Genomic DNA, 17,687 nt, shown 5'->3' on the forward strand with positions numbered 1-17,687 from the left:
CCTCTGGTTTCTGACCTAGTGCAGCGTGTTTTCTTGTGGATGAATTCCCCTAAGGGAGGGGGGGGGGGGGGGCAGTCCATGTAAACATTTATTAACCCTCCTGTTACATTCAGGGTCAAATTGACCCGTTTGAAAGTTTGAAAATCTACGAAAAATACTTTCAAGTATTTTTTTTGTATGAAACTTCTTCTCCTTACCTTAATTAGTGCAATAAACAAGTAAAATTAAAATGGTTCATGTCATGCATTTGGAACCCCCCCCCCACATGTCTATATCACAGAGATGGTATTCGGGTCAATCTGACCCGGCAGTGCAAGTGGAGGCTAAAAGGGGTCAGAAAAACACACTGTGTGTGTGTGTGTGTGTTTTTCTGACCCCTTTTAGCCTCCACTTGCACTGCCAGGTCAGATTGACCCGAATACCATCTCTGTGATATAGACATGTGGGGGGGGTTCCAAATGCATGACATGAACCATTTTAATTTTACTTGTTTATTGCACTAATTAAGGTAAGGAGAAGAAGTTTCATACAAAAAAAATACTTGAAAGTATTTTTCGTAGATTTTCAAACGGGTCAATTTGACCCTGAATGTAACAGGACGGTTAAAAAAGCACATACTTTTAAAAGACTTCAAATTGTCAAAGCTCAAGAAATTGCGTTTTTCAAGGATGGTACAGTGGTGGTAACGTGAAGTTGGTCAAAAGTTAGGCCGTGACCCTCAGAACAACACTGGTCTTGGTGTGGAGGACCATGAAGGAATTTCTTAGGATTCAACTTGGCATTTTGGGCTGTTTTCTCACTTTTATCGTGAAACAATCTGCACATCTGTAAAGAGCTTGTACTCTGTATTAAATGATTGTCTTTATGTATACTTTGATGCAGGTATACAATCGAACTTGTCAAATGGGGTATAATTGTATTTTCACATTTCCCGTCATTGAAATATATAGTTGACAGTTTCACAGTCCTGTCGAGAAAGCTTTTTTAAATGTTAACAATGCTTTGGAACATATTTTCCGATAAATCCTGAAACTTAGATGGTAACACTAATAGCTTTTCATATCATCTCTCTTTAGTTCCTCTTACTACTGTCCAATGCATATATTAGTATACTTCTGTTTTGCAACTGCTGCCAAACGTGGAACTTCAGCAATGAGAAATGCAAACAACCAGTTGTTCTTGTTTGACACGCGAGAGTCCTGACTCAGTGTAGGTGGGGTGATCAGCTGGTTGCCGTCGTGATACAGCTTGAAAACTTCGGTGTAAAAAAGGGAGACTGTATGAATCCTCGGATGGACAACCGAACAGAGGACACTGCATGTACTCAAGGGTAAGTGTTCGGAGTGGTTTGGCCTCCTGCCATTAGGTTAAAATCTCAAATTGGTGCTAGTTTGCTGATGGAAATTGAGCAGGGTGTACCATGACACACAGGGGATCATTCTTTCTGACCAATGGGTGGACTGCAGTGTTTTTATGTCACATTTTGGTATAGGCTCTGCTCGCCCGGATACTACCCCTAGTGGAAAACCAAGAAAAGAGGGAGCCAAGCGGCAGAGACCCGTACCATGAAGTGGAAACACACTACATTTCAGCTACTTCTAAATGTCAGTATGATTTACTGTGTTGATCTCGTCTAGGCCGTTTCTAACTCATGGCCCTCTTGTGTTTCTCTTTATCAAGCCTGAGCAGACACATTCAAGACATGTGGGAAATGTTAGGTTGGGGTCCATGTAAGTGAAAGGATATGAAAACCCAGTGGCTGTAGGGTTGGAAAACACTGTCACAGCACAATGAGCTCATTTATCATTGCAACTCGAAAGAGTCCAAATGGGTTGTAAGTTTACACCGGTCATTGTTAAAGTTAAAACGCAAACTGTTCAACTTTTATGTCAATTTCTTCTAAGAGTAAAGGAAACCTGGTCAGTGTTTTTTCTAACTTGCACAGGTATATGATACTGAAATATTTGGTCTATAGGAAGCAGGCTTTAAAAATAGAACGCTTTGAGCGGTCCACGGGCAAGAGGAAGTGCCAACAGCAGGGGCTCTGTGGTGTCGTGTTTAGGAAGCCATTGACCCTTCTCCCAGACAGAGCACCTTCAAACACACAGGGCCAAAGTGAACAACAGGAAACGAGCAACAATGAGCTTCCACTCCCCCTCCAAACGGGACGCATAGGGCTTCCCTTCAGTACTCTTAACACAATGTATTAAAGTAAAAGAAAGTTACACATCTGATCTTTGAGTCTGATAAAAAAAGTAAGGTTAGGTAAACTCTTTTAATCCCATTATTGAGGCGTGAGGCTAAACGTACCATTCAAAAATAGGCAGGCATAATAATATGTTATTGTGTTAAAGGCAACGACACTTCCAAAGCTAAGGAAGCCTTTTTGAAGTGGTGGTGGTTTGTGAATGGCTGGATTGTTTTAGTTACGTTAAGACAGTGGCCTAGTTAACAGGAGAGCAGGGCAACAGAGGCAGTTTGTTTAGTCATAACAGCAGATCCACAGTGCCTTCGGGCAAGCAGCATCCTGTAAATCAGCCAATCTTTTTCTGTTCGTAACCATGTGTTTCCATTATGTCACACAACCTGAACTGACCCAATCAGAACGCAAAATCGATTCATTACGCAGTACTTCCTTATAACAGGAGGTGAATGTACATACACTCAGTAGTGTAAAGTAACTAAGTACATTAACCCAAGTACTCTACTTAAGCATAATTGTGAGGTACTTCACTGAGTATCTCCATTTCCTGCAACTTTGCACTTTCACACCACTACAATTCAGAGGTAACTAGTGTACTTTTACTACACTACCCTTATTTAATACCTTAAATTACTTTGCAGATATGGATTAATGATATAAACCAAAATCAACGCTTAAATAATACTTTAGTTACTGGATTAAATTCACAAACTACCCAGCAGTAAATAAAATAATAAAAAATAGTTCCACCCTTACAAGCTATGATAAACATCATCAATAATTATAATCAAAACATATAATCCGTATCATTCAGAAATGGGCCAAAATGATGCCAATACTTTTAGTTCAGTAAGATTTTGAATGCAGGAATTATATTTGTACCAGAGTACTTCTACTCTCTGGTACTTCTACTTTTACTTGTGCAAGATCTGAGTACTTCTCCCACCCCTGCATACACTGCACCCCTCACCTCTGTTTATGACTGGTACCTGATCAGGTGGTCAGTGTCAACGGCTCAAACTAAGGGGCACATAACGTGAACATGTGACTATAAAACACAGCCTGGAGCCACATATTTGTACTTCTACAACAGCAATGACGTCACAGTTATTTCTAAGGTACACGTTGCTATGACCGGAGGATGCTTGTCACTATGGGGACGCCAGAGAAGGACGTCAACCGGTGACTTCTTTTAGCAAAGCTTCTGTAAACAAACAGCCAGAATTAATTAGATCTTATCAGTGTCTCCTCGGTTTAAGCTCGTAAAACAATCACAGGACCTAAGCAGCTGACAGACCCAGCGGCTTAAATCCTAGCTGTTCAATTCGGCTATCGGAGGCCAGCTAAATGCTAACAGAAACTAGCGGGGGGTGAGAGTTTCGGAGGGTCAAAAAAGGGAACAGAGGTTAATGAAGCGTCCAGTGTGACGATAAAACTCACCCACTGGACCTTTAAATTTGGACGAGCGTCTTCCATTCACACTTTTCTCCAATCTGCTACTCCCACCACTCTTCTTGCTCGACGCCATCTTCGCCTACTCTGTTTACGCACCGCCTCTCTCATCTCTCCTACATACCTGCCTGCGAGAGCCTAGGTCCCGCCCACTCCAAAAATAGAGCCAATAGAAGGCTGCGTCAGTATGCAGTAGCCAATCACGACACTCAAAAATCAACTAGTGCCCGCCCCTTTTACTTTGCAAAGTAAAAGTAATCCATTCATGTGGAGAACAGATTAGAAACAGATGAAGTATGTATGTATTATGAAGACAATTCAAAGAATACTTTGTATATCAAGAGCATTTGGTTTTATCACAACTTTATTTTCTAAGCACTTAAAGAAATGCAAGAAGCAAATACATTGTCACACATCATAAAGCCATTCAATAAAATGCAAGAAATATGTTATATTGTTTTAAAATGAACGAATATGCAGTCTTGATCAACAAACCCAGTCTCACAAGGAAACATATCACCTTTTTAACTCAGTTCCTTGTATGTCACTCGGGTTGATGTCTTGGCACTTCCTTAACTGTGAAACATTTGATTTATTTGAATCGGTTACTATCAGTTGAAGTAATTAAATCTCTATTTCCTTGTAGTGGCTGAAACCAGAAACCTCCCAGACACTGACAGATACTCTTCCCCCTTTTGCATTTCTTTACAGAAGGTCAACCAGTGATATCATCGGTTTGAACAGTGAAATGTGTCCTGATGATCAATCGGTAGGTTTCACTGTGACCTCTGGGTTGACTGTTAAAAGAATGGTTCGCTGTTTATAAGGTAAAACATAGTGAACTAGGGGTGGTACATTTCCAAATATTAAAGCTTTGATTGTGCTACAGTCATAATAAATCAGATCAGACAGATGTTTAATAAAAAGCTTGTAAATCACTTTTATAAGCGCTTATTTCCACACACTTTTACGCTTGTTATTGACCTATTTTCTGCATTTTAGCTCAACGAGGAGCCTCTAGCGATGAACCAGGAATCCCCCTCTGAGGAGTTGATGCCGCTGACATCTGATCTGGAGTAACCTCTTAAAAAAACTCACAGGCATTGGGATTTTGGACAGCTCTTTGCCGATACAGTTCTTCATGATACTCCACAGATGAAGAGAATAGTTGGGTTTGTCTGAAATGCGTGTCCGCTGCTTCTTCAGCGGCACCAACTCCTCAGAGGAGGATTCCTGGTTCATCGCTAGAGGCTCCTCGTTGAGCTAAAATGCATTAGCTGATATTACTGCTTGACCTTTTGTAAAGAAATGCAAAAGGGTGAAGAGTATCTGTCGGTGTCTGGGAGGTTTCTGGTTTCAGCCACTTCAACATACAAGAAAATAGAGATTTAATTACTTCAACTGATACTAACCGATCCAAATAAATCATCTGTTTCACAGTTAAGGAAGTGCCAAAACATCAACCCGAGTGACATACAAGGAATTGAGTTAAAAAAACAAGTCTTAACAGATGAGACGAGGATTAGGGGAATTTGGAGTCACACAAGGTGATATGTTTCCTTGTGTGAAAGGGGGAGTGTGTAGGGGTAGGGTGTAGGGCGTGGTTTGGGATTGGGCCATACACACGCACTTTTTTGGCCCCCCCACTTTTAAAATGAATCCGGCGCGTCTGATTGGAATACAATGTTTGATAAATGAAGGAGTGGAAGACACATTTATATTGCTATTAGTAGCATTTGTAGAAAATAGATATCTTTACAATCATGTTGAACATCTGACTTTCATATTTCTATAATCCTGGCCAACATTGACTGAGTGGTGCCATTGGTGAGACTGTTAAATCAACTGCTGCTGTTTCCAGTTCAAAAATCTGTTCAATCTCAAATAAACAAGCTGCTTAAAAGATATGTTATCAGATGCTAAAACTGTAACTGCACGCTCTGTACAAAACCAAATGCGTGTGGTAAGGAATGAAGATGATATTAAGATATCACAGAGTTGTACGTCAGCACTTAAAATAGACTCAACACTCTCCCTTTCTTTATCTTTCCAATTTCCTTCAGGGTTTTTCCAGCTGGATCTCCTCCTCCTCCTCCTCCTCTTCCCCCTTTATGTTGCCCACATCCTGGTACTGGCCATGTGTCTGGGGACGTTCAATCTGATCATATGTGGACCAGCATTCGTCCAGATTTAGCCCCTGGCGTATGGGAAAACGGATATTAAGTACAAACGCAAACATAAATGCATCACATTCATGGCAAATTGATTGGGAAAAGAGTACATGTACACTCATGTCTTTGTTGCTGCTTTCAGCAATGTGACTAGCACATGTATTTCTCACAAGCGACTTAACGGTGATCTGATTCACTTACCTGATATATGTTTTCCTCTTCCCTCGTCATTTTATTCTTCTCCCGTTCATTTAGCGTCTTTGACTGTGAGGGGAAACCAGAAGTTGGTAAATGTGTGAAATTGTGCAACGTCCACTGGAGTAAAAAAACTATTAATCCATTTAAGAAATTTATAGGTGTGTAGGAACAGTTTTACAGATTACATTCATTTCCGGTATGTTGAACTGTATGACATACCATTATTGAGACATCTTGGAAATGTATCATTGCTTCAACGTAAACGCTGTGAGTCATGGGTAGTTGAGAGATAAGTGTATGGATATATGCAGTCGGCTATATAAAAGTAACCTTCTGACCTATTTAATGTCATGCACAATATCACTTTTCTTTTCTAGTTTACATATTTGACTGAATGAATCTTACTCCAAATGTTATTCTATAATAGGAATTCGTGTTAGAATGACTTTTTATTTGTAACTTTTTTTAGCAATCTTTGGCACAAGAGTGAGAGTCCTTTTAAAGTTATCTTCTCCTACCTTGAAGAGAAGGGAGATCGAGGGCAAAAGCACACACAGTAGCAGTAAGACTCCCTCGGCTGTCAGGATCTTGTTTTTGGTGCTCTCACTCAGATTTATTGACTTCTCCATCGGCTCTGGGTCAACACACAGGGTTCAAAGGTGAAACAAACAAGTACTTACATGTCTTTATAGCAAGTGGGAGTGCACATTTGAAAGCAAGAGTGTTTCAAATAATCAGATTATCACTTAACACTAAGTAAGGAGATGTATTAGGAGCTGGGTTGCTATAACTGTACTTAAAGAAAACAGTCTTATATATAAAATAAATGCATAAAGAATTGTTGGTTTGTTATGTGAGAGTATTTTTTATTTATAAATGTGCATATTTCAAAGAAGAATATAATGGTTGTGTGTGTTTAATGAGATGTTGAGGGCTTTCAGTGTGACAAATGCCTCTAGTATGCACATTAGCTTGAAAGACAACTTGATCTGATCTGTGTGCTATATAAAGTGAGTCTGTAACGAGACCCTCCTAAAGATGTAAAGATTAACCAAGCTGCGATATGCAAGGATTCCTCCACTCACACTGCTTTTGGATACACTCACGTTAACAGGATGTACAGTTTATGAGGTTGTTAGCAGTGCTTAGAACTTGCTCTACCCACACACATGAACTCACTGTAGATCTGCAGGTAGGTGCCGTGTGACAGGACGGCCCCATCGTTGCCGCTGAGATGACAGGAGTACAGCCCAGAGTCACTCAGATGGAGGGGATCCAAGGTCAGGGTGCCGCAGAATTTGCTATGGCCCGGTGTGTCTCGTTTAGTCACTTGTTCTGATACTCGTTCTGGTGGCACAGTGTGTATGGTTTTGTTGGTGGTTTGCTTGACCCATGTGACATTCACTGACTTCTCCCCGGAGAAGCAGCACTCCAGTACAGCTCTGTGAGAGACTTGCTTCCTCAAATAGGGCTGGTCCGGATCTAAAGTCACCTTACTCTGAGCATTACCCACTGTTGAAGAAGCAAATAGTATTGTGTTGTTTGATGCATTTGTGGGTTTGGTTTAAACCCAACATCTGTTTAATTATTCCATTATGATTGCATATATCAAAAACATATTACATGGTTTTTAAACTTGACAAAAATCAAAAAATGAGCATTAAATGTACAATGTATTTAAGCTAACAGAGCAAACATGCAACAGCCATCTGCTTTGACAGGAGATGTGGTTCAGTGAAGCATGACTCACACAAGCTAAATGTAAAAAAAGGTTTATATATAGTTTTATATCATTATAGTAGCTTTAGTTTACAGGAATGTCTATTTTCCACAAGACCCAAAGGATCATTGCATTTATATAATTATAAATAAAATAAACACTGGTAACAACTTTAAAAAGAGTATTTTAATTAATATTGTATTTTAAAATAACTTTATTCAACTTACCTACAAAACTGCAGAGGAGAAAGAGTGTTATTATCCCCATCGTATTAAGTAATGTGTGATCCAAAGATAACAAAACGTACTGAAATACTTTAGAGAGAGTTCTTTAAACACTGATCCCAGTCTCCGCTGATATTGTCTGCACAGCTTGTGTCTTGTTTTTCTCTCTGTCAGGATTTATGCTTGAATGAATTTGGACTGTCCCACATTTGCATAAAAGTTATCTCTGCATGCTTTCAAAAATAGATTGTATGTTACTTTCTTCATGAAGAACCAAGATTTCCCTTAACCCTCCTATTGTCTTCGTTTCCCCCCACCCCCTTACTTTGGTGTTCACGGTCAAATTTGACCGGTCCTGTTTTAACTGCTATTACCACAAAAAACATTAATCATCACCAAATGTAATTTAACACCCTTTCAAACTGTAAATATTGTATCAGACTACTGGTATACATGAAAAACTGCATTACATATACAAAGAATAGACACTGAACATGTATTGCGTGTGCCAGGTGTGATCCATGTGGGGGGAGGGGCACATAAGAACGGGAAATGTGTCAAATTGTTCTGTGTGTGTGTGTGTGTGTGTTTGTGTGTGCCAGGTGTGATTCACATGGGGTGATTGGGCACATAAGGGGGGGGGGACACATCTAGAGTATGTGTGTGTGGGTGTTTGTGTGTGTGTTTTATCTGATCCGGATGGTTACTAATTCCTTTTCTTTATGGCGGTCATTTTTGACCGGGAACACCATGGTTGTTACAAAGTTGACTAAATCATCCAAAATTCAATGAAAGTGGTGATCAGCAATTGTATATGTTCAAATGTCTACTGTGAAGGATATCATAAAGCCTTAATGCAATCGAATGTAAAACAAAAAAACTTATGATTGATGAAAGTAGTAAATCGGTCAGATTTGACCCGAAAACAACAGGAGAGTTCAAATACAACACACGCTGTATATTATTAAAGATAAATATGGTTTATGAAATCAGCATATTGCTCCTCATGTGTTTATAAAGAGTAAAACCAAACTAATTTCGAACCACATACAAATAGCTAAGTTATTTTAATTGGCTAATAACTATATAAAATGACAAAAACAGGAATTTATTTCCCCAATTTATTAAAAAAGTGGAGAATTTAAAAACAGAACGTACCACAAATGTCTTTAAGAATACATCATTAAAGAGCCTCTTACACAATAAAAAAAAATCAAAACCCAAATACACAGTATAGTTCTTGCATATTCATTGTTTATAGATAGACATGATGGCAGACGCCTGTATGACAAGGAGCAGGGTCTTCACTGAGCTCAGACCCCACTGTGGGATGGAGGCGGACACAAACACAGTCATGGGATTATCAATATTCAATCATTAATGCTCGTTCTGACATCGTCTCTCGCGGGAAAGACGGTGCAAACAGAGCAACAGGGATTGTGTTCAAAGACAACGTGATCATCGGGACAAGGCACCACTCTATAAATACATTTGTCTATACATCTAGGTATTTGTATATAGAATGCATGAGGGAAAGCATCCGAGAGAGCGAGAAGTGCCTGTAGCAGTCGTTCACTGCAGTTTGATAGTAAAAACATCTGCTCGAGATGATCTGTATTACTGCATCGCATTGGTGAGTTTTAACAGCAGAGCGGGTTCACACTTTAACGTGCACCCCTAGAAAAATATATCATGGTTACAAACATTTGCATATTTTTTGAATCCATTCATGCATAGACAAGTTACAGACAAGTCCTGTCTCTCTCACCGTTATGGCCAAATGCATAGTCATTTATTACAAAAAGCTTGTTTGAAAAACAGTAACAAAACCTCCCCGACCCGTTTAAGTAAATCAAGTGAAAGACACAACAACATATGTTAAAACTGTGCGGTAGGAAAAAGGTGATCATGCTATCACAAGTGAGGGTGTGTATGTAGCTAATAAGCTTATTAAACAATAAGAAGGGGGCTAGTTTGCTTTTTCTAAAATGTTCCTTCAAGCTAACATCTATGTACATTTTACAAGAAGACAAGGGGAGAGATGGCAGTGACACAAATGTGTATAATCAGCATCTTGTGACGTTAAAGTGAGTAATGGCCCCGACAGTTTGCTTTGTGGTTTAGCGGGGTCAAAGGGTTTGTTGTTGTGGCAACATATCAGGAAGTGATCATGAACACAGAGTTGGTGAGAGTGTGTTTTCCTTCCTCCAAACCTTCCTTTGTGTCCTCATCTGGCTTCACTGTCTCAATGCATTGTCCTGTTCCTCTGCTGCTGGTCCCAAGTGTTCAATAACCAGGTGAGAATAATGTATTTAATGGTTTTTTGCTGACCAAAAGTCATAGAAGTGTATAATAAAAGTATTTTCGTTTCTGGTCATAAGGCTAGCACAGTCTAACATTCTTCATCTTAGTATCTACTTTAAATAATAGAGAAGGTATTTTAACTGACAACCAAATGCTTTATTCTTCTATATGTTTTTGGAAATTCTTTGCTTAACTTGAGCGATCACTCCTTGGCATTAAGTGACTTACTGCTGCACAATGAAGCATGTCATGAAGAGAATTACAGCTGGTATGAGGATCTAACGTTGCTTTGTTTGACGTCTTTGGTCCTGTGTGCACGGCCCACAGTTATGCCACTACTCAGAAAATATATCATCATAATAATAATTACAATCAACTGCTGAATAAAATACAAAGACAGAGCTCGGGTTCAATAGAAATATTGCTACCAGGAAAGATAGACTCTTTTGCTAATAACATGTGAATCTAACGTCGTATAATACAATTTATAACCCCGTGTTAGGTCTGTGTTTCGGGTCAGGAGCTGTAAAATCTATCTGGGGGAAATCTGCAGAAGTGACGCTGCCACCAAATGACTTCTGTAGCACTGGGCCTTCAGTGTTGGTGTGTGTGCATGACCGTCAAGCTGGATTCAAACAATCCAAAGCAACCTCCAAACTCAGTTCTACATCTCTCTTCATCACTCTCTAATTTAAATCGTATACATTCTAGGTTCTCCTTCTCCGTTTTCAAACATCTCTCCATCTTTTTTATTATTTCGGCCCAGTGCCGTAACACAACTCGCCGACCCAACAGACCCCAGAGGAATAAATAAAAGCGGTAAATACAAAACAAGTCTCCATTATCAACAGCATGATTACCTATAGCGCCACTATTTATAAATGTTTCTATGTGACCTAATGGCAGTAAGAACCCCCCAAACAAGCACATCCTTAATTAAAAAAAACTTTGTAACACACATACACACACGTTCCTGCATGCAATATTTTCAATAATAAGGGCTGCCTACATGAAGCCCAATCTGTACTGAATAGAGAAAATACAGTGCGCAAAAACAGTGTGGCCTTAACTTGGTTTGATTATAAAAAAAGTGCATCTCTGTGGTGCTTTGGCATAGACTAGAAATAACACTATATATCAGCAGTAGTATTTCAATACATCTTCAAACGCTACATTGGCCCCTCAAGGCCTCCACCTGGTCATAGATAACCATGCGGGCAATCATAGGAATATCCTTTGCTGCACATCTGCTATTGGCAATAAAGTAAATTATTTTCTAGCGTGCATGTCTCTGGTGTGCGTATGTGTGTTACAGCAGATCGCAATCACTACAGTTTGTTAGGCAGCATCTCTCATAGCACGATATTGCTTCGTTTTTTTTTTGGCACCTCTCTGCAAAAACAACCTCAAAGTAGGATGTCCCATTTGTCTTTTTTTTTTTCTTTGTTTACCTCTCTACCAAGCATGCATGCAAACAGACACACATACACATGCACACTCTCCCTCCCATGTTTCATCAGTGAGCCCCTGCACTGTGCACAAAGCCCCATGATGCAGCAGGGTCCAGGCATGGCCTACGAGGGTTTAGGAATTGCCAGGGAAGCCTCTGAAAGTCACTCTGCACTCCAAACCAGCACCAGTAAAAATCTAAAGAGAAGAAAAGACCAAGAACATTTCAATGTGAGATACAACATGTCAAGTTAATGAGACTGATGATAAACAAGGGGAATTCCTTTCCTAAGTTGTATAACCCTATTTTGGCTCTTTTACAGTTTCAGTTTGATTTAGTCATTAGATTCGCTAATCGGTCATCCTGAGTTTTTACAGCTGTAGGTCATTTTATCTACGCAGACTACACAAAAGCAACCCTATCTTATTAATTGAGGTTGTTTGGTTCATATGTTTTCTGACACTCGGGGCTAAAAAGAGTCCCATCTTCTGTGTCTTTTGGTTAAAAAAAACCATTTAAAATTAATCTAATCAATAGTTTTACTCAAAACTGAAAAGTTTAGTAATCCAGATAATAATATAATACAGAAATGTACGTGATATTTCAAATATTATAACATTCTCATGCATGTTTTACATGTTTGTATCTTTTGACCTTTTGATATCTTTAGTTGGTTCGTCATATTTGAACAACCTATTTCCAAGAAACGTATGAAACATAAATCAACACATCTTTAGGAAAAATATATTTAAATTTGTACTTTTGAATAATTATTTTGGGGAGGAACTCAGTTTTACGGACATAAATCAACTGATCATAGTAGTCAACATTGTATGAGTCTTTTTTGACTAAGAACTTCTCCAGTCGAGGGCAGCCCTAATTTTTTGTCTTATTTAATTGTTATGCAGATTTATTGTTAAATATGTTTTAACTTAATTCTCCTATTCGCAGAAAATAGCACATCCTGTGTCTGAAAGTATTCTCATGTCTTTGACGATCAAAAATGATTCTTAATCTGACAATTTACATACATGATGTGTTGAGATTGGTAAAGGGAAATAATTCTGATACTAAGCTCAGTGTTCCCACCTAGTGGCCAGCAGGTGGCGTGATGGTGTCTCACTGGAAGTTCCCCCCCCCCAGTGAGAACTTGGAAAGGGCCTCCTGCAGCCGGTGGTGCTCCTCTTCGACAGTCTGCAACACACAAAATCAATATCACCTTAGGAACTGAGGACACACACACACACACACACACACACACACACACACACACACACACACACACACACACACACACACACACACACACACACACACACACACACACACACACACACACACACACACACACACACACACACACACACACACACACACACACACACACACACACACACACACACACACACACACACACACACACACACACACACACACACACACACACACACACACACACACACACACACACACACACACACACACACACACACACACACCACCTCCTCCTCCTCCTCCTCGTCTCCCTCGCCCCTTCTCTGACACATCCCATTGCAAGCGCTGGACATAATAGCCATTTTCTGAAAAGTCCAATTTCACAAGGCAATTTTCAGCCGAGCAATAACAGCAGTGGTTAAACGGTTTTATATTCTCTAGTTTCTCTATTGTGCCATTTTGGCCCCATTTGTCCAAAGTATAGCGCGGCTCGCTCCTTACTTAAGTTATCCTCAGTGAAATCCTCGATGCCCAACTGTGTGTCTCTTTCCAGTCGGCCCCCATCTTTTGTTATGTGTCTCATTTTTATCTGCCCCTGTCATACTCCCAGCGTTTCTCTATATTCTCATCTCTGCCTCCAATCACCTGTAGTCTCGTTAGCTGTTTCTCCAGGCTGTGGAGCCTCCTGCAGACCTCCTCCATCCTCTCCTGGGACAGCACCAGGGGGGCGGTGATGCTCCTCTCATCCTCGCCCTTCGTCCCGGCACCTTTTTTTTCAAAAGAGTCACCGTTCTCCTCCTCCTCCGCTCCCCTGTCTGTGGCCTGGCTTTCTTCTGTGGATTCAAAGACTTAATTAAGATGACTTATAAATGGCATTATTACATGGCTTAGTTGAATACTCAATTCTGATTGGTCAATTCAGAACACGTGACACGTTGTTAATCCAGAAGAGACAGACCGCTGTCAAGGACTTATTGACCGTTGTTAAGGACGCTCAAATCTGCAGAAAGAAGTTTGGTCGATTTAACTGTATACAGTTTGGCCGAAAAGCAAACTGCATGCTACGCGTCGGGCTCCTGATCCGCCTGTCGGGTGTTCTTTTCCCCATAATGACCGCCTCGCTGCACATTATCCCTTACGTACATTCTTTAAAAGAAAACAGAGCATCATAGCGTCTTTCCTAAACTCCTTATATTTATAGAATGTCTGTCTTGTTGTGGCGAAATGGTCTCCTCTTTGATTCTGCCATTATACAAAACAATTATTTGTGCGAATGTCAACGAGCACTATTCATGATCTCTTTGTATGCGGCCAATTCCAGGCAAGTTTGAAAAAAGGTTTGTTTATTTTGTTTGGTTCATAATGAGAAGAGGGGAGGGGGAAGAGAACATTAGAAATCTGAGCAATTATAGAGACAATCAAGGATGAATCATAGCTACACAGCAAAACATTTTACATGCTGTTTGGAATGGACATTTTGGGATGTTTCGTTTGCAAATAACCAATCTCATGTCTCTCATTAAATAGGAAATTGTCAAATAGGAAAGAAAATGTAACAACGAAGCAGTGCATGGTTACTGACAACAAACAGATAACATGTCAAATGAATGAGCTTGATGTTAAACAAGGGCATAATTTACATCGGGGAAATGCAGAGGATTAATTTAGCACACTAATAATGCAGAAATGAACATGGTGTTTCAATTATTATTACATTATCAAGCTTGTTTTACATTTGATTTGTTTATTTCATCCATTTTATAGGGCTGCTCTCTTTTGGTTGATTTTGATGATTGGACAAATCAGTTGTTTTAGTTTATAAGATTTATTTTCTATAAGTAATGTTTTATTGTCTTTTTACATGATTCTTTGTGGAGAAAGTTTTGATTTCATGACGTTGTTGTGACCGACCAACAATAAAACCCTCACTTTTACTAAACTTCTTACTTTGACTTGTTGCCAGAAGTTGAATGACTGTATTTTCCACAATGTTAACCTTCCTTTCAAAACTCCAACCCTACCTGTGGACTGACAGTTCTCCGTTTCCTGCCTCTCTGATTGCTCCTCTCCGTTTTCCTCGTCGGGCTGCGAGTCTTCTGAAAGGCTGATGCTGCCGACCAACAGCCTTTTCAGCGACATGACTAACAGGAGACACATTTAGCGGTTTCATTAGAAAGACAGACACGCTGCTATGGAAGAAAGCACAGACAGTTATATGAAAATCATCTATAGAAGAAGACCCTCATTCACCTTCATCCAAAGCACTGTTGGCCATCTTCTCCTGATCGCTGTTGGAGTGGCCTATCAAGTCGAAGCCTTTGTCTGACAGGAAATCAATCAGCCTGTGCCTCGGGTCCGCAGACTTGTCATCCGTCAAGCTGTCCTTATCTCGATCTGCAGAGAGACACAAGGCTTAACGCCGGCTCCAGATTTCACAAATGTGTAACAATAACACATTTGTGCGTTTTTTTATTAAGTGTTCGGCTGCGCTCTCACCACTGCTGCTTTTTAAACCTCCGTTCTCAGTCGGGCTCATAGGGGGAGCCAGCCTGACGGAGGGAAAATGACAAAAGAAATGAGATATTTTGAGATGGGTGAACTTTGGCAGGCGGTGAATACAACTTGCTCTTTGGACAGACGTTCACACACACACACACACACACACACGGTTACATACGTGGAGGGACTCAAGGGAGGTAATACACATCCAATAGCAGGCGTCAACCTCATTGGCGCTCCACTCTTCTTCAGATCATCCACTGCTGTTTTAATCACATCCGTCCAGCTGTAAACACACATCAAACCAATGTTATGATTTACCCTCTGAAACAAACATGATTAATGTGTGTGTTACAAACTGAACCTTACATTTTCCTCTCTCCTATAGACTGTGCCACCAGTTCATAGATCTGAGCACCGCTTTCCCAGGTAAATATCACATAGAAGGCCTTCCGATCTAAAAAGAAAAGCCAATGAAAGGTTGATCTCACAATGGAAGTGCAGGATTTGAGTGTGAAAGTGCTGTAGTGTGGTGTGTGGCTCACCTGTGGCCACCTCACGCAGGAAGACTGAGTCCAGCTTGATGATGGGGCTCAGCATCTGCTTGCCCTCCTGCACAGCGACGTTGCTCTTGCTCTGACATTTGAGGACCATCTTGTCGTCCTGCCGCTGGAGGAGCACCAGCAGATCCCCGAGCAACACACACTGCACCTCTGAGAGGAGGACGAGGAAGAGGAGGAGGGAAAGGATAGCAAACGACAGGGAGGAAATAATAGTGAAAAAAGGAACGTTTTCTGCTGTCCGATTAAAGGTCACCTATTATTCAAAATCCACTTTTTCATGTATTTTCTACATAAACACGTGTCCCCTCTGTGTAAAGAGATTCTGAAAGTTTCAGGAAAGAAGATTCGCCCAGCAGCAGCATTAGCATGTAAAGCTACAGACAGAGAATCAGCACTTTTGAAACAGGGCTGAAACAGAGGGGATTATGGGATGCTGCAATGATCTGTTTGGTGTTTGGAGCCAAACCACTTCAGAGACCTGTTCTGTGTATATCTGAGACCTGTAATATATGGATGAAAAATAGTATAATAGGGGACCTTTAAGAAATATCTCACAGGTAATTGTTTATGTGTATGCTTCATTACTTTAGATTGTTCTTTTCAGATATTTATATGTATTTATGAATGTATTTAGGACCAATTCCAAATACAGTTTATTAAGCATATTGCCTTTAGTTCTGCTATTAGCAAACGTTTTTCTTTTTACAAGATTTTGTTAATGTTTTATAACTTTTTTTGTACGCGTTTAGTTGCTGGTTGATGGTTATTTTTGTTTTCTGTGTGTATTAAATGTGTGTTCTGCTTTTTATGTGAAAGCAATATGTTGCGACGTACTAATGTGTGAGCATCTGTTGATCCAGGCTGTGTGCATTTGCCAATAAAGGAATAAATAAAGTTGAACTAAATTTGATTGAACTGGGGATAGGTTATTCAACTGAACCTGAACTTAAAAAAAAGGAAGTCAAGGGTAAAATAAGTTCTAAAAAAAATCCCCCACACTGCAGCTGGGTTTCCTTTGATAACAAGCCTTAATCTACACATTGAAAAAAGAGGAATTGAAAACCGAAATATTCAAAAATAAAACCTTGCTCAAAGTGTGTCGCTTAAAAACAGATAAGCGGAAAATCGATGTGGATTTTAAATGAATAAACATCATTATTATTAATTAAGCTTAGTATGACTGGCTTAATAAAGTGTTAAACTTAATCATATTCACATATAAGCGTTTTTAAAGAATGTTTGCCCCTTTTTCTGCAGCAGAACTGATAATCCCAGGAAGGTTTCACGCTTTAAATACGTAAACAAGCACAGTATATTTACCAATTGCCTTCTCCTTTGTGACTTTCCAGGTCACCAGGCCTTCATAAAGCATCTTCTTATGAGTCAGGTCGATGTTCTAGAAGAGCCAGTGGGAGAATAATGAGAATATTTCCTGCAAAAAATGTCAAAATCTGTAAAGTTTAACAGTGTATACACGTTACCTTATATTCTGTATACAGCTCATTACTGGGTTTGAGCCCCGATGTGTCCAGTCTGCGCTGGTAGTCCTTCAAATTCTGGAGACAGAGAGAAAAGGTCAGAAAGAGGACAGACATCACAGAAACAGACAAGCAGAGACATTAAGACGTCTCAAAATGAATTCACTAGACTTCAATTGGTGCTCAATCACTACATAACGGTGTGTTGAG

The 17,687-nt window shown here is 39.9% G+C and overlaps 3 protein-coding genes and 1 long non-coding RNA gene across 8 annotated transcripts in view; 1 reads left to right on the forward strand and 3 right to left on the reverse strand.

Annotated features, from left to right (window-relative positions):
- Positions 1 to 3,770, reverse strand: part of lipeb (lipase, hormone-sensitive b) — a 32,735-nt gene extending 28,965 nt beyond the window's left edge. The window contains exon 1 of the mRNA XM_034123931.1: positions 3,644 to 3,770. Within this exon, the coding sequence (XP_033979822.1) occupies positions 3,644 to 3,731 (88 nt within the window). The 5' untranslated portion in view covers positions 3,732 to 3,770. The remainder of the gene's footprint in view (positions 1 to 3,643) is intronic.
- Positions 433 to 5,806, forward strand: LOC117477264. The gene is made up of 3 exons (XR_004555326.1): positions 433 to 1,330; positions 1,493 to 1,604; positions 5,719 to 5,806. It is a non-coding gene; the product is annotated as an uncharacterized LOC117477264 (long non-coding RNA).
- cd79a (CD79a molecule, immunoglobulin-associated alpha) lies at positions 4,002 to 8,123 on the reverse strand. Its single transcript, XM_034123933.1, has 5 exons — positions 7,972 to 8,123; positions 7,204 to 7,536; positions 6,543 to 6,658; positions 6,028 to 6,090; positions 4,002 to 5,852 (listed from the first exon to the last, which is right to left on the reverse strand). Exons 1-5 carry the CDS (start codon positions 8,009 to 8,011, stop codon positions 5,715 to 5,717), a joined length of 690 nt encoding a protein of 229 aa, XP_033979824.1. The 5' UTR covers positions 8,012 to 8,123; the 3' UTR covers positions 4,002 to 5,714.
- A 952-nt stretch (positions 8,124 to 9,075) lies between these two features.
- arhgef1b (Rho guanine nucleotide exchange factor (GEF) 1b) overlaps positions 9,076 to 17,687 on the reverse strand; it is a 52,844-nt gene continuing 44,232 nt past the window's right edge. For all 5 annotated transcript variants that reach the window (XM_034123977.1, XM_034123976.1, XM_034123974.1 and 2 more), the window contains 11 exons: positions 17,481 to 17,555; positions 17,320 to 17,395; positions 15,982 to 16,149; positions 15,806 to 15,893; positions 15,615 to 15,722; positions 15,434 to 15,486; positions 15,188 to 15,331; positions 14,959 to 15,078; positions 13,583 to 13,770; positions 12,812 to 12,916; positions 9,076 to 11,919 (listed from right to left, as the gene is read on the reverse strand). In XM_034123977.1, coding sequence (XP_033979868.1) covers positions 12,842 to 12,916; positions 13,583 to 13,770; positions 14,959 to 15,078; positions 15,188 to 15,331; positions 15,434 to 15,486; positions 15,615 to 15,722; positions 15,806 to 15,893; positions 15,982 to 16,149; positions 17,320 to 17,395; positions 17,481 to 17,555 — 1,095 coding nt within the window. In that variant the 3' untranslated portion in view covers positions 9,076 to 11,919; positions 12,812 to 12,841. The remainder of the gene's footprint in view (positions 11,920 to 12,811; positions 12,917 to 13,582; positions 13,771 to 14,958; positions 15,079 to 15,187; positions 15,332 to 15,433; positions 15,487 to 15,614; positions 15,723 to 15,805; positions 15,894 to 15,981; positions 16,150 to 17,319; positions 17,396 to 17,480; positions 17,556 to 17,687) is intronic.

The sequence above is a fragment of the Trematomus bernacchii genome, unplaced genomic scaffold (assembly GCF_902827165.1).
Source record: "Trematomus bernacchii unplaced genomic scaffold, fTreBer1.1, whole genome shotgun sequence".
Lineage (NCBI taxonomy): Eukaryota > Metazoa > Chordata > Actinopteri > Perciformes > Nototheniidae > Trematomus > Trematomus bernacchii.